We start from the raw sequence: 15,010 nt of genomic DNA on the forward strand, positions 1-15,010 counted from the left end.
GGGTTTTCGTATTAACAATTTCAGAGTACAAATGTCCTAGCAGTAGTACCTCTCAGTCTGAGACAAATGTCCCAGCTGAAACCCTGGATAAACCTTCCGGTAGCTCCTCAGCTCCAATCTGCCCCAGAAACCCCAATGTTTGCTTTTTTGGACTGCGTCAGCCTCTCTCTGCCCAATGCTAGCCTTGCGTCACCCTGAATGGGCCTGCGTCAACCTTCTGGCCCTTTGCGCTAGCAATGCTGGCCACTCTGAAGCACTGCGCAGCTCCCGGCTACCTCTGTGTGGCCTTGGCTGTTACTGCATCACTCTCTTTTGCTCCTGCACTGCTCTCCCGATACTATCTCTGCCTCTCTGACTCTCTGTACTTAATGCCCCTCAGCTGCAACTTCGATCACTGATTCTATCTCTCTTAGCAAACTGTGCTCTAGAGAATAGAATGACTGATCACTCTGGTGTACTATCCAAGTGACCCTCAAGCCTCCTCTTATACTTTTCTCGTTGACATATCAACGACCGAGATTAAGTCCCTAATCAACGACTAAGATTAGATCTGGCTTGATCCATGTCTTTTGGACCATTCTAACACAGTGTTATATTAATCCACATTAATATTTTAATTTCCCTAAGTTTAGACTTAAGGACTCCATTACAAATATTAATTATTTTAATATATCCTGAACTGTTTAGAATCTGCCCAAACCCTTCCTGGGTATTGGAGATCTCATGTGCCCCAACCTCTCCACCAAATTTCGTGGCTAGAGCACATCTGATGCTACCCCAAATCAACACATTTCATCTTGTTTCCCATAGTAATCTGGAAGTCCATCTGCTACTCCTTGTAGCTAGAGAAATACTCTCTAACCCCTGTTATGTGAGCTGATGCTCCACTGTCTATATACCAGACACCTTGTGAACCTGATCCTGAAAAGCAAGCAAATTCATCCTCCAACCTGGAAGACAAATCTGAAGCCTCCTAAATGTCGATTCTGTCCATGGTTATGCTAGAGAATTGACAGTGTGCTATTCCTCTTTTACCCGATGTTGGATTTTCTCTAGCAACTGTTGCAAAACCCTTTGCGTCCAGCGAGAGATCTACCTAATGAAAAGAATAGAGTTGCTCCCTCTGCCTCTGGAATCAGTAGATCTGGGAAATTGAATTTTTCTACCCTGAAAAATTGAGTTTCCTCAAGTAATTCGGCCTCCTGGCAAAAGACTGCATTGCCTTTGGAAATTTCGGTCTGCTGTTCTTCACTTGAACAACAAAATTCCTTCTTTTTGCTTCTGAGCTCTCTGGTTGATCAACTGTGCTCTGATACCATGTGAAATTTTATCTATTGGAACAACTGGAAATTATTCTTCTAATTGTAAATTTAATTATGCATTTTATTTGCTATGGCAAACAACAAATAAAATCACAGTTGCAATTTTCACCATAAAAATACTGCGGAAAATAAAATACTGAAAGGTGAGAAATTCTAGCACACGCAAAAATTTTGACACAATTATTTTTGGACAATTGTCTTCGGAAAAACCCAATGTGGGAAAACCGATGCAGTAGATGAGTGTTTTATTATTATTCTTCAGCAGCAATTCTGAGTACAAAAATTTAGATGCCCAACTGGTAATCTAATTTGAATAAAATAATGGCAAAATCATTGTGAGAATTTTTTTTCACCCCACAACTAATTTCTGCCTCCGAAATTACCTCCCTAGCCTTTGCACTGAGCCTTCTAGGCAAAGCTTACATTGACCCTGTGAGAATTTTGGCCTTCCTTCGTTTGCCTCTTCTGGGGACTGGAAACCTTCCTCCCGAAATGCTGCTATCCTCCTCTTCCACTTGCTATTCACCCTCTGGCTCTATCTTCTTTGCTGAGATATTGCTACTAAGAAAATCGAACTACCTGGGCAACTGATTATTTGCACTGGTGTATTCTTCATTACCACATTGACCTCCTCTTATAATCCATTGTTGGAGCACCAACGACCAAAATTAAAACTTAATAAATGGCTAAGATCATCTCTGGATCGATCCCTGTGAGCTTCTAGATGATTCTCACCTTATCTCAATTAATATTGATTAATTAACCATATTCCCTAAGTTTAGACTTAGGAAATATTAAAAGAAACGGTTAATAATCTAATTGAGACACTTCTAGGCAAAATTTCTAGAAACAATTTATGGGTTTTGGAGATCTCATGTATTCTAGCCTCTCCACCAAATTTCGTGGCTAGAACACATTCGATGCTACAAAAATTAACATAGATTGATTAGACCCAGTGTTCGACCGCAACTCAATTTGACCTTGGAAGGACACAAGTTCAGTAGCAAAACTTTCTAGGAGGGAAAGCGGGGTGAGTCAATGGAGGTTTAGACTCAAAGGGGTTCTAGCTTTAGATGGAGACTGTGAAGGATTATCAGCTGCCCTATGGAAGTTTGAATCTTCAAGTTCTGATGAGATTGAGGTAGGGACACTACTGAGGATAATGTGGTTCATTCTACAGGGTATGTTGTAGTGTTGAATGCCAGAGATTGGGCTAGGGTCGCTGATGATGATGAGATACTTCCAAGTGGTGGAAGTACCTCCGTTGCTAAAAGGGAGTGTTGAAATGTGTAGCTTGGGAGGTACTCCTACAACCTTTGGGGTACTGGGTTTGTGAGGAGTTGACCCACAGAAAGGAGTTTTCTGGTAATGTACCCAAGCAGTGGGCTTTGTACCCAAAGTGGTGGGCAAAGGACCCAAGTGGAAATTAATTGTTTATTCATTGGATGCATGAGGGGCACCCTTGAGGGCTAAGGGGCACCTAGGGCTTCAATGCAGTTACGAAAAGTCAAATGATTTTTTTTTTTATCTCATATGATTAGTGGGGTTTTTATGTGTAGGCTCAAGTCAGCTTGGCCGACAAGACACAACCCTTGGTGAAAATGGCACCACCTAAGACACTATAAGAAGAGATGAGATTGAGACCATTTGGCATCCATTCAAGCAAGCACATTCTCATGTAATTTCTGACCAAGGAGAGTTCAAGTACCTCAGGGAGCTGCAGATCTCAAGTAAGGAAGAGCTGGGTTATTTTCGTAGTGATTATATCTCTGTTTTGATGGATGAATCTGCCCAGGAGTGAGATGAGGTACCTCTGTGATTTTTGCCCCTGTTGGAGGTCTTTATAGGCATGTATAGATGTCATTTACTGTGATTGGTTCATGCACTAGTTAGGGCTATTTCTGTAGATACTCAGCCCATGATATTCTGCCCTGAAGTCTGTGATCAGTGCACTTAGTTTCTGTGTTGAAGGGAAGGGCCAAGACCCTGAAGAACAGACTATTACGTAGATATATCTCTGTGATTGGGGCTGCTGGTCTGTACACACATTTCTGTGTATGTTCTGAACTTCAAAGAGGTTGAAACCTGACTCAAAGAGTGAACAGAAGTGTGTGTGTTTGGACAGAGGAGAGGGGTGATGTAATGTGAGGAAAGGTGGGCCAGCATGGAGCTGAATGAAGGAGAAAGAAGTGAAGGTGATGGTATAGGTCTGTCCAACAAGGAGTGCTTGGACAGCAGTTTGGTGGCAGCCCTAAGTACATTGAAGCAAGAGGTTATTCATTGCTGTGTGGGCTGTGCAAGAAGCACTATGTTCAGTCATCTTATGGGGTGTTAAGGGACTGTATGAGGGCTGGTTTGTGTGCCCTAAGGAGTAATATCTTGGAGCAGCAAGAATCCAGTTAAGAGGGCTGTTTATAGAAGCCCTAGGTTCAATCTTCTTGGAGCAGCAAGGACTGATAGAGGGCGGACTGATTGAAGACCCTAAGAATAGTGATCTAAGGAGCAACTAGAGCACTGTTGGAGGGTAGATTTGTTGACTTATGTTCAGTGAGCTGGGAGAAGACTGAACATGAGCTGGGAGAAGACAAGTGTACTGATAGAGGCAGTTTGATGAGCTGAAGATGCAAGCCATTCTGGAGCAGCAGTGGTGGAGGTATTTGAGCAGCAGTATCATCTGCGAGTATAGGTGGCAAAGGACCTGCCAGGTGTTCAAGGTACGTGGAGTCGTGGACTGAAAGGCTGGTGTGAACATTCCAACTTCCTACAGCAAGTCAAGTGTGTCTTGTTCAAGGGTAGATTGGTTGTCATTTGTTTTTGACATCAAGCTCTAGTTTTCTTTGTATCAGGGCTAATTGTAAGGGCCATGATCCCTGGTATGGGAGCCCTATGTTTGTTGTATTAAAGTTGTAATACAAGCAAGTTTTGGATTGACAAATTTATTGTGCCTCATCGATTCATTGCCTTACGTTTTCCGCTGTGCGAAGTGCTTGTGTTGTGGCATTTTAGTGTGTTTATGATTGTGTTTTAGACATAGACCTGTTTTTGAATTGCCAAGGAAAAAGCAACAGAGCAAATGTAGGGAGCATCTCTAGCCAGATGTCCATGTAAAACCATAGATCTTATCTGTGGAATTGCTATGATAACAATCACAAGTGAAAATAATCGTCTAGTTACCCGTACATATCAGGGGGTAACAGTACACACATTATTATGAGACTTCCATTATTGGGCATTTTCAATGATATATGAAGAATTGATTGCATTTTTAAGAATCTGCATGATAGAACTTTTGTACAGAGAAACTTCCCCAAATTTCATCTTAATTTAAGTGCTGCAGTAACAAATGATTCCGCAAACGTAGTTTCATGTTGGTTAAGCCTGCTTCAGTCCAATTTGTGGGGCATTTTCTGCTGAAGTGTTCTTTTATTAGTAAAACATGAACAGTTATTGATCAGCAGATTTGCTTTTGTTCGTTGTATCAATTGAATTATTTCAGATGGTGTTTTTTAAGTAGGGTTTCAGTTATATATTCTCTCCAATAAGCTGCTTAAATTGCTTTTAAGCTCTCTTGCTATCTGGAAAACATTTGTTGTGATTCCATGAAGGTTTTCTATCTTCTAAGATATGAACTTAGTATTATGAATTTACAGACCATACAAATATAATGAGGCATTGATTTTTGTGATGTAGGAAATATTAGATGCTAGGTTCAACAAAACGAGGTTAGTAAAAAGTAAGTGAAATCTGCCAAGGAAATACTTTACAACTTAATCCTTTTTTGTAAACTTCCTTGGCTTATGGAATAGTTTAGTAATTCATTATTTTTCCTTCCTTTTAGTATAGATAGCCATATCTTTCCTTCCTTGGTTCTTGTACTACAGAGATGTGAAGATAACTCTAATAATGCCCAAGAAATACCTGGAAATAGGTTAACAGAATTGAAGTGTACAACCGGTCATCAATAGACCATGAGAACGTTGTCAAGGCAGAGGAAATGTATCAATCACAGTGAACGGATTCTTATGATCTTAGATTTAACATGTTTTCTTTCTAATGTCTGTCTGTGGTTGCTTAAATCATTGGTCCTTTGCTTTGTGCAGTTGACATTCCTTTGGAGATTGGAAGCCTTGTGAACATCCAACGTTTGGTGAGATGAGGATGGTGATACTTGTTTACTGCGTGTGAAGCAGTAGTAGACTCTATGACATTTTCAGAGTCTGCACATGATGTCATTACTATAATGATATAATCTTAATTTGTAAAAGCTTAAAATAGATAAAACCTTGACTCATGTATAAATATCATTAACACTTACAGAGTGAAGTATACTGATTCCTATTTTTTTTGTGTTTGCCAGATTTTGTCTGAGAATCACCTAGAACGGCTACCCATAACTTTGGGCAAGCTTCAGTCACTTAAGGTGCTTGCCATTGATGATAATCGACTTACAACCTTACCCGACGAATGTAGGTTCTGTCATCTGAGTCATGTTGCATAAAACTGATGAGATAATGCAGTTTTCTTGCATCCACCCTTTTGCTTTGCAGTGATTTCCCCCGCTTCTATGGTTTGGTGTTCCTATGTAGGTTTATTTTCCTTTTGCCTGTTTTTAAGATTTTTCGGACCAGGATAGGTACCCCCTTGCTGGGTTTAACTTTAAGAATAACTTGTTAGCTTTTAGGCAGAAGACAGGTTTCGGTATTTGTTTTTATGTTAAAAGTGATTTGAATTGACACCACTAAATCCAAATTGGAACATAAGGACTTTATTTTCATCTGACATTTCTTCATGGTTTTATGTGTTTTCAGTAGGATTACTTGTTCGGCTTGAGAGGTTATCTGTATCACATAACTCGTTAAGATCTTTACCAGAGACAATAGGGAGCCTACGCAATGTAAGAATCATTGCAATGTTAAACAGAAATTCTATAGTAGCTAAATGAATATATTTTATTGATTTGTATTTATATGAATGGGGAATTTTTCAATGTTTCAATTCGCTTATCAATTCCTCTTTCCTGAATATTTCTAGATAGAACTGCACATCTCATTTGTTTTACTTTAGTTGTCATCTGCTTTAATAATATTATATTTGCATGAGTAAAGAAAAGAGGATGCTTGCAGTTTTTGATCCTGTAGTGCATTAGATAGGTATTTACTATTTTCATGGTCCTTCCTTTTTCTATGAAAATTCAGAAATTTAGTTAGTTAATATTCAGACATTAAAGGAAAAATTTATCCCTTAAATGCTAATCCAACAGCCAATCCCTTGTGATTTCATGGTCAGTGTTCAAATATATGCTGACAACAACTTACACAATTAACTTTGCTAACGAAAGCAACCATGTTGTTGGACACAATAATTTGTGATTTTTGTCCTTGTAAGTAAAATTGTAAATTATTAGGACAGATAGGAGAATAGGAAGATGAACGAACACTTGTGTTGAAATTTGGTACCGGAGGACAGGTGGTTCCTTAAGGCTTTGATCTTTGGCCTAGGGAAAAGTGTCCAAAAGAATTTAATTTTTCTCCTAAAGTAACTTTATAATTTTTATAAAGTTAAATCTAATTTAAAAGTGACTTTAAGTGATAAAGTTATTAAGTCTAATTTTAAAGTGACTGTTATAAAGTCAATGAAAAAATTAGAAAGGAAAAGTGACTTTGGAAATAAATGACTAAGTGGGTCTTTATTATAGTGGGGTGAATTAAAAAATAAAAAGTGAGATTTAAATGAGCATTTAATCTCAGCCTTAGATCTCAATCTATTTCAGCCATTGGATTTAGGGATCACCCAAAAGTCACTTGGATCACACAAAAGTCACTTGGGGTTAGATTAAAGGAGGAAAATGAGGAAAATGTCATTCATTCTTTCATGAGCAGATTGAGAGAAGGAGAGCAAGAGAGCAAAAGAGATTTCTGAGCAGGGAGGAGAAGGAGACAGCAGCTTGGCACACATTCCAAGGCAGCAGTTGAGCAGATTTGTATAGCTGATTCAACACGCAGTGAAAGGCAGATTTTGGCACGATTTTCGAGGAGTGGTTTGCACAAAATCGAGGAGCAGTTTGCTGGTTTTTTTGCACGCAAAACGAGGGCTGTACAACGCATTTATTGCAGGATGTACATCGCATTTAATGCTGTCCGTACAGCTGCATTTAATGCTGAAAGTGGGCACGAAAATCGAGGAGGCCGTACAACATTTATTGTTGCGCTGTTTGTTGTAATTTCCAGATTACTGTGAGGCATGGGAAAAGAGATAAGTTGTAAATTTGCTTGTTGATTTTTCGCTGAATATTTCTCACTGTAAAAAGGCAATTTTCAGAAATAAAGAAGAGCTCTCGAACTGGTTTTCCCCAAGAGTTGTAGGGGGTTTTTCCAAGGTCAAGTTGACCAAAAATCTCAGTGTTTAAATGTGTTTTAATGGCTGTTTATTACTGCTGATTTTTATTTCTGCAATTTCCAGCATTCTGTAAAATTTCCAGAATTTGTGTTTTCAGCAATATTTATTTTTTCAGCTTGTTAAATGTATGGTTATGGGAAAGGGCATTTAACTACATGGGAGAAATAAGGTGAAATTGAAAACCGGGGTGGGAAAACAGAAATTTCTACATGGTATCAGAGCTTGAGTGCTGAAGGGCAGTTTGGGATAGCAAAAGGAAAAATTACTGCTGCTGATTTTTCACTCAGAAAATTCCAGCAAGCTGATTTTTTCATAAACAACAGTTTTATCTTTACTACAGCAGTGCTATTTTTCAGTTTTAGGACAGCAGGATGTCATTGGGATTGAGGGTGGAGGATAGGCTGGATGGGCATACAAATTACAACGTTTGGAAGGAGAGAATGTAGAGTATCTTTGAGGAGGCAGAAGTCTGGGATATCATGGTGCATACCACACAGAACCCTGTTGTTGTGCCTACTGATGCTACTCAGTTGGCTGGGTATAATAAGAAGAACAATAAGGGTAAGAGGCTGATTCTAGACGGAATTAAAGACCATTGCATTCCTCATGTGAGAGGAAAGAGCAATGCCCATTAGATGTGGACAGCATTGTCCAATCTCTACCAGAGTACCACTGAGAACCGGAAGATGGTCCTGAAGGAGAAGCTGAAGAACATTAAGATGGGTAATGATAGTGCAGCTGGATATCTCACAAAGATTACTAATGTGAGAGATGAGTTGGCAGCGATTGGAGAGGCCATTCCACCCACTGAGTTGGTGCGAATTGCAGTGAATGGCCTCCCTTGTTCATGGTTGAACTTTGCTGATGGTGTTTGTGCACGTGAGACCCTTCCCACATGGGAGAGGTTTTGGGATGATTGCATTCAGACAGAGATCAGGAAAGGTCAGCTTGGGACAACCAAGCCAGTTGAGCAGGATGAGGATGTAGCACTGGTGGCAGGAGGCAAGAAAGGCAAAGGGAAGAAGTAGGCTTCCACAAGCAGTGGTGGGGACAAAGGCAAAGGTAAAGGTAAACAGGGAAACACACAAAAGGACTATTCCAAGGTGAAGTGTTGGAATTGTCAAAAGATGGGACACTATGCAGTTGTGTGTCTGGAGAAGATGAAGAAGAAGGGGAAGAACCAAGACGTGGCAACTTCAACAGAGATTGAGGACTTTGCAGGTCGTTTTGACTGGGAGTTTGCGTTCACTATGTGTGAGTCCTCTAGTGCAGGATCACCTGCCACACAGGTTCAGAGGGAGCATGCTTTTCCCTCGATTAGCGGAGCATCTTCAGGTATCTGGTATGTGGACAGTGGGGCTTCACGTCATATGACAGGAGTCCGTGAGTACTTCTCAGAGCTTTCAGAGAGTGGCACTGATATAGAGGTAGTACTCGGTGATGACAGAGTTGTTAGAGCAGTCGGGGTGGGGACACTAACATTTCAGAGGGAGTCCAAACCTCCCTTGAAAGTGTCAGATGTTCTTTATGTGCCAGGGATGAGGAAGAACCTCATATCCGTCTCAGCTTTGGAGGACAGAGGATATGAGGTACTGTTCAGGGGAGGACAGGTGTTGATGTATCCCAGGGGCACTCCAGCTGATTCAGCTAGAGTGATAGGTGTACGCCATGCAAAGGTGTACAAGTTTGCATTCCAGCCCCTTTTGGCATTGAGCAGTAGTACTGACAGCAGAGCTAGCAGTTCTGAGCTGTGTGAGATTTGGCACCGCAGGATGGGACATATGTATCATGGAGCCTTGAGGACATTGCGGGAGATCACTACAGGTGTGCCAGATTTCAGTACTGATCACTTTGATACTTGCAGAGGTTGTGCGATGGACAAGTTTGCCAAATCCCCTTTTCCCAGCAGTGACAGCAGAGCGACTGGGATACTTGATTTGATTCATTCTGATGTGAGCGGTCGGATGTCTCATGTTTCCTTGAGTGGATATGAGTACTATGTTTTATTCATTGATGATCACTCCAAGAGGACCTGGATTTATTTTTTGAAGACCAAGAGTGAGGTCTTCAAGCGGTTTCAGGAGTTCAGAGCTCTTGTGGAGACACAGACAGGTCGAAAGATCAAGTCCCTGAGGTCGGACAATGGAGGAGAGTACACCCTTGGAGAGTTTGTTGACTATTGTGCGGAGGCAGGCATTAGGAGGGAGTTCACTGTTCCTTACAACCCCCAGCAGAACGGGGTTGCAGAGAAGAAGAACAGATCCATCATAGGGGCTGCCAAAGCCATGTTACATGATCAGGGGTTGCCATTGTTCTTGTGGGCAGAGGCTTGCAACACAGCTGTTTATTTGCAGAACAGGAGTCCGCATCGTGCCTTGGGGCACATGACTCCGGAGGAGGCTTTCTCTGGGAAGAAGCCTGATATTGGTCATCTTCATATCTTTGGATGCATTACATACTCCTATATACCCAAGGAGAAGAGGACCAAACTAGAGCCCACCGCAGAGAAGGGTATCTTTGTGGGCTACAGTGAGACCTCAAAGGCCTTTCGGATTTACATTCCTGCACAGAGGAGAGGTGTTGTCAGATGGGATGTGAAGTTCGAGGAGGACAGGGCCTTTAGGAGGTCACGGGAGTTAGAGTATCTGGATCAGCCAGACCCTCAGCAGCAGTTGAGTCAGTCGCAGGGATCCAATGGGCAGAGATCAGGAGGATCCGGAGGTACATCTATGAGGATGTCAGGTCCGTCAGTGAGCAGTGGCTTGCCGAGCCAGAGGGGTGGTGCTCCGGACAGCATGCAGAGCAGTTCACAGAGCAGTTCACTAGGGAGTCCACTGATGGACAGTTCACACAGTACCTCAGCTTCTATAGGTTCAAGTGCAGGTAGGAGGACAACAGACAGATAGTCAGGAGTTCAGGCTACTGATGGTGATGAGGAGGAGTTTCATTCTCCTATGGGAGAAGTGCGCTCAGGGAAGAGGAAGCCCAAGTGGCTTCAGGACACCTTGAGAGATGCCTCATCTGTTGCTGAGCCGAAGAGGCCGGTCAGATGAGAGGTTTTGTAGCTATATGGCGATGGTTACCGGCATCCTTGACTGTGAGCCTTCTAGCTATGAGGAGGCAGCTAGCCAGCAAGTTTGGAGAGAGGCCATGCAGGAGGAGTATTCTTCTATCATGAAGAATGATGTTTGGAAGGTGGTGCCGAGGCCTGAGGGCAAATTCGTGGTTACTTCTAGATGGCTTTACAAGGTAAAGCATGCTGCAGATGGCAACATTGAGAAATTCAAAGCAAGGTTTGTGGCTAGAGGGTTCTCCCAGGTAGAGGGAGTTGATTATGAGGAGACCTTCGCTCCTGTGGCTCGATATACTTCGATCCGCTCCATTATATCGATAGCAGTAGAGATGGGTTGGAAGATCCACCAGATGGATGTGAAGACTGCATTTCTCAATGGCTTCATACAGGAGGAGGTGTACATTGAGCAGCCACAGGGCTTTGAGGTGCATGGGAAGGAGTCCCATGTGTGCAGACTGAAGAAGGCCCTTTATGGCCTGAAGCAAGCTCCCAGAGCTTGGTACTCCAGGATAGATACATACTTGCAGGGGATGGGTTTCACAAAGAGTGAGGCAGATCCGAACCTTTACTTTATTGTGATTGGTGAGGAGCCTCTCATTCTGGTGCTGTATGTGGATGACTTGGTCATTACAGGTGCAGAGAGACTCATAGAGCACTGCAAGAGAGATATTGCGACGGAGTTTGAGATGAAGGACATCGCTTGATGCATTACTTTTTGGACTTGGAGGTTTGGCAGGAGGAGGAGCATTTCTTCCTGGGGCAGGGGAAGTATATTGTGGACATCCTTAGCAGATTCCACATGGAGGATTGTAGACCCATGTCGACACCGATGATCACCAACTGGAAGAAGCTTCATGCTTCAGATTCCGAGTTGGTGGATCCCACATTGTACAGGTAGTTGATTGGTTCCTTGATGTATTTGGTCAACACTAGACCAGATATCTGTTTTGCAGTCAACACGATGAGTCAGTTTATGTGTGAGCCTAGGAAGGTTCACTGGGTGGCTGCAAAACACATTTTGCGGTACTTGCAGGGGACAGTGGATTATGGTCTGGACTACAGGCAGGGAGATGGAGTGAGATTGGCAGGATACACTGATTCTGATTGGGCAGGTTGTGCTTCTGATAGGAAGAGCACATCAGGGTGCTGTTTTGGGTTGGGTTCAGCAGTAGTGTCATGGTTCAGCCGGAAGCAGCAGTTAGTAGCACTGAGTTCAGCGGAAGCAGAGTATATGGCAGCCAGTCTAGCTATTTGTGAGGCTATCTGGCTTCGCAAGATGTTGTTTGGCTTATTTGGTCAGCCGTTGAGACCTTCAGTGATTTACTGTGATAATCAGAGTTGCATTAAACTCACGGAGAATACAGTTTTTCATGACAGGTCAAAGCATATCGGGATCAGATATCATTTCATCAGAGACTATGTTTAGAAGGGAGCTGTGAAGCTGGAGTATATTTCCACTGATGAGCAGGTTGCAGATCTTCTTACCAAAGCCTTACCACGGGGCAAGCATGTCTACTTCAGAGACAAGCTGGGTGTGGTGAGGAACACCTTCCTCGGTAAGAGGGAGTGTTAAAATTTGGTATCGGAGGACAGGTGGTTCCTTAAGGCTTTGATTTTTGGCCTAGGGAAAAGTGTCCAAAAGAATTTAATTTTTCTCCTAAAGTAACTTTATAATTTTTATAAAGTTAAATCTAATTTAAAAGTGACTTTAAGTGATAAAATTATTAAGTCTAATTTTAAAGTGACTTTTATGAAGTCAATGAAAAAATTAGAAAGGAAAAGTGACTTCGGAAATAAATGACTAAGTGGGTCTTTATTAAAGTGGGGCGAATTAAAAAATAAAAAGTGAGATTTAAATGAGTATTTAATCTCAGTCTTAGATCTTAATCTATTTCAGCCATTGGATTTATGGATCACCCAAAAGTCACTTTGATCACCCAAAAGTCACTTGGGGTTAGATTAAAGGAGGAAAAGGAGGAAAAGGTCATTCATTCTTTCATGAGCAGATTGGGAGAAGGAGAGCAAGAGAGCAAGAGAGATTTCTGAGCAGGGAGGAGAAGGAGACATCAGCTTGGCACACATTCCAAGGCAACAGTTGAGCAGATTTGTACAGCTGATTCAACACACAGTGAAAGGCAGATTTTGGCACGATTTTCGAGGAGTGGTTTGCACAAAATCGAGGAGCAGTTTGCTGGTTTTTCTGCACGCAAAACGAGGGCCGTACAACACATTTGTTGCAGGCCGTACAGTGCATTTAATGCTGTCCGTACATATGCATTTAATGCTGAAAGTGGGCACGAAAATCGAGGAGGCCCTACAACATTTATTGCTGTCCTGTTTGCTGTAATTTCCAGATTGCTGTGAGGCACGAGAAAAGAGATAAGTTGTAAATTTGCTTGCTGATTTTTTGCTGAATATTTCTCACTGTAAAAAGGCAATTTTCAGAAATAAAGACCTCTCAAACTGGTTTTCCCCAAGAGTTGTAGGGGGTTTTTCCAGGGTCAAGTTGACAAAAAATCTCAGTGTTTAAATGTGTTTTAATGGCTGTTTATTACTGCTGATTTTTATTTCTGCAATTTCCAGCATTCTGTAAAATTTCCAGAATTTGTGTTTTCAGCAATATTTATTTTTTCAGCTTGTTAAATGTATGGTTATGGGAAAGGGCATTTAACTACATGGGAGAAATAAGGTGAAACTGAAAACCGGGGTGGGAAAACAGAAATTTCTACAACTTGAAAAATGAAACCAGGAGTCACCTCGTTGTATAAATATGAATTCACATTAATAGAATATCAATAAGTGGAATTATTTATCCTGATCTGACATGATATTAGAACCAGCCTAACACTGTTCTCGCTTAGAAATGTCTCTGGGCCTTTCTGCCTGTCAAATTTGCCTCTCATTCTAGCCTATTGGGATTCAGATCTGCCATTCTGCTGTCGCATGCAGATCTACATCCTACCCTTTCTGTGGTTGAACCATTCAATCTTTGGGGGCCAGGGCATTACTTGTCTCAAAATTTTCACATGTCTTCTGCACAGATTGTAAACAGATGGTCACACAGAGGAATTACTTGTGCTAGATACTCTCTCCTTTATAGCACTTAGGGTTCTAAGGTTTTCGGGTACCTTTCTTGGGTCCAAAGGTTTTGAGAGTTGATTTCCTTTTGATATTATCAATTTTGTCAAATTTTCCAGGGTTTTGACTGTCCAAAGTTCAAACTAGCTTTGAAATGTGAAGAAACTGTATCAAGATTGTGATCTTTGTATATGGCCTGTTCTGGAGATAGGAGTGCTGAGATTGAGTTCCCAAAACGTTGATAGTGAAGATATTTTTAGCTGATGAACTCCATGGAAAGTAGAGCAAGATGGCCACTACCGAATGAAATTAATGAAGGGCACAAACTTGCCCCATGATAGGAGATTATATATGACATGTTGCTGTCACTCAGTGCATGCATTTGTTTCTAGGTATTGTCATAGGAAGCAGATTCAAGGCAACCATTGAATCATGGATGGATATTGAAATGATGGGCATAGGACCCCTTTCTTGTGCAAGTAGGTTGTTATGGCTAGGCTTGAATGGAAATTTAATATTATTCTGGGAATTCCTTTCTCATGCATATTGGAGTAAAATGTAATGTCCCCTTTTTCAATTTCCTCTATAGTACAACCAGGATGGATTTTTAGGGTATGTGATGGCCAAGCCACAGGAGCAGGATTACATCATTAGGGGTCTCAGAGGGGTTTCATGGGATCTGACAGCGTTCGCTTGGCATATTTCATCATCAAGGTTAGTTCCGCACAACTTGATTTGGGTTCCGTTGCATTCTGATAATTCCCGTAAAATGGGGTTATTATTCAACCTAAATTAATTATGCTTAAGGTGGCATTCCGGGAGAAATATTTGATGGAACCAATGTTATCAGAACCGGGCCGATCATCGAACCAATAGACAACCTGGAGTGGGAACTGGTTAGAACCGGACCAGAACTAGTGAGAAAACTGGACCAAAAAACCGGTCAAACGAAAACACATAAAATATTCAAATTTTAAAGAAAACCAAATATATTCATGTGCATCAATATGAATATAGAACATATATACACAAATAAGCAAAAGTTCTCATTTAAAGAACATGTAAGGGTGCACATAACCAAAGTAACACTGAGTGCATTCCATTTTTGAACTGAAAATACATCAAAAAACAAGACCTAGAC

General features: G+C 41.5%; 1 protein-coding gene across 1 annotated transcript in view; it reads left to right on the forward strand.

Annotated features, from left to right (window-relative positions):
• The window catches only part of LOC149242315 (Leucine-rich repeat (LRR) family protein), a 209,530-nt gene that overhangs the window by 152,739 nt on the left and 41,781 nt on the right, over window positions 1–15,010 (forward strand). The window contains exons 3-5 of the mRNA XM_089374204.1: window positions 5,423–5,469; window positions 5,680–5,788; window positions 6,131–6,216. Of these exons, the coding sequence (XP_089230330.1) occupies window positions 5,423–5,469; window positions 5,680–5,788; window positions 6,131–6,216 (242 nt within the window). The remainder of the gene's footprint in view (window positions 1–5,422; window positions 5,470–5,679; window positions 5,789–6,130; window positions 6,217–15,010) is intronic.

The sequence above is a fragment of the Pinus tabuliformis genome, chromosome 8 (genome assembly GCF_031772625.1).
Source record: "Pinus tabuliformis cultivar Carrire ecotype Pingquan chromosome 8, CPIR1, whole genome shotgun sequence".
NCBI classification, from domain to species: domain Eukaryota; kingdom Viridiplantae; phylum Streptophyta; class Pinopsida; order Pinales; family Pinaceae; genus Pinus; species Pinus tabuliformis.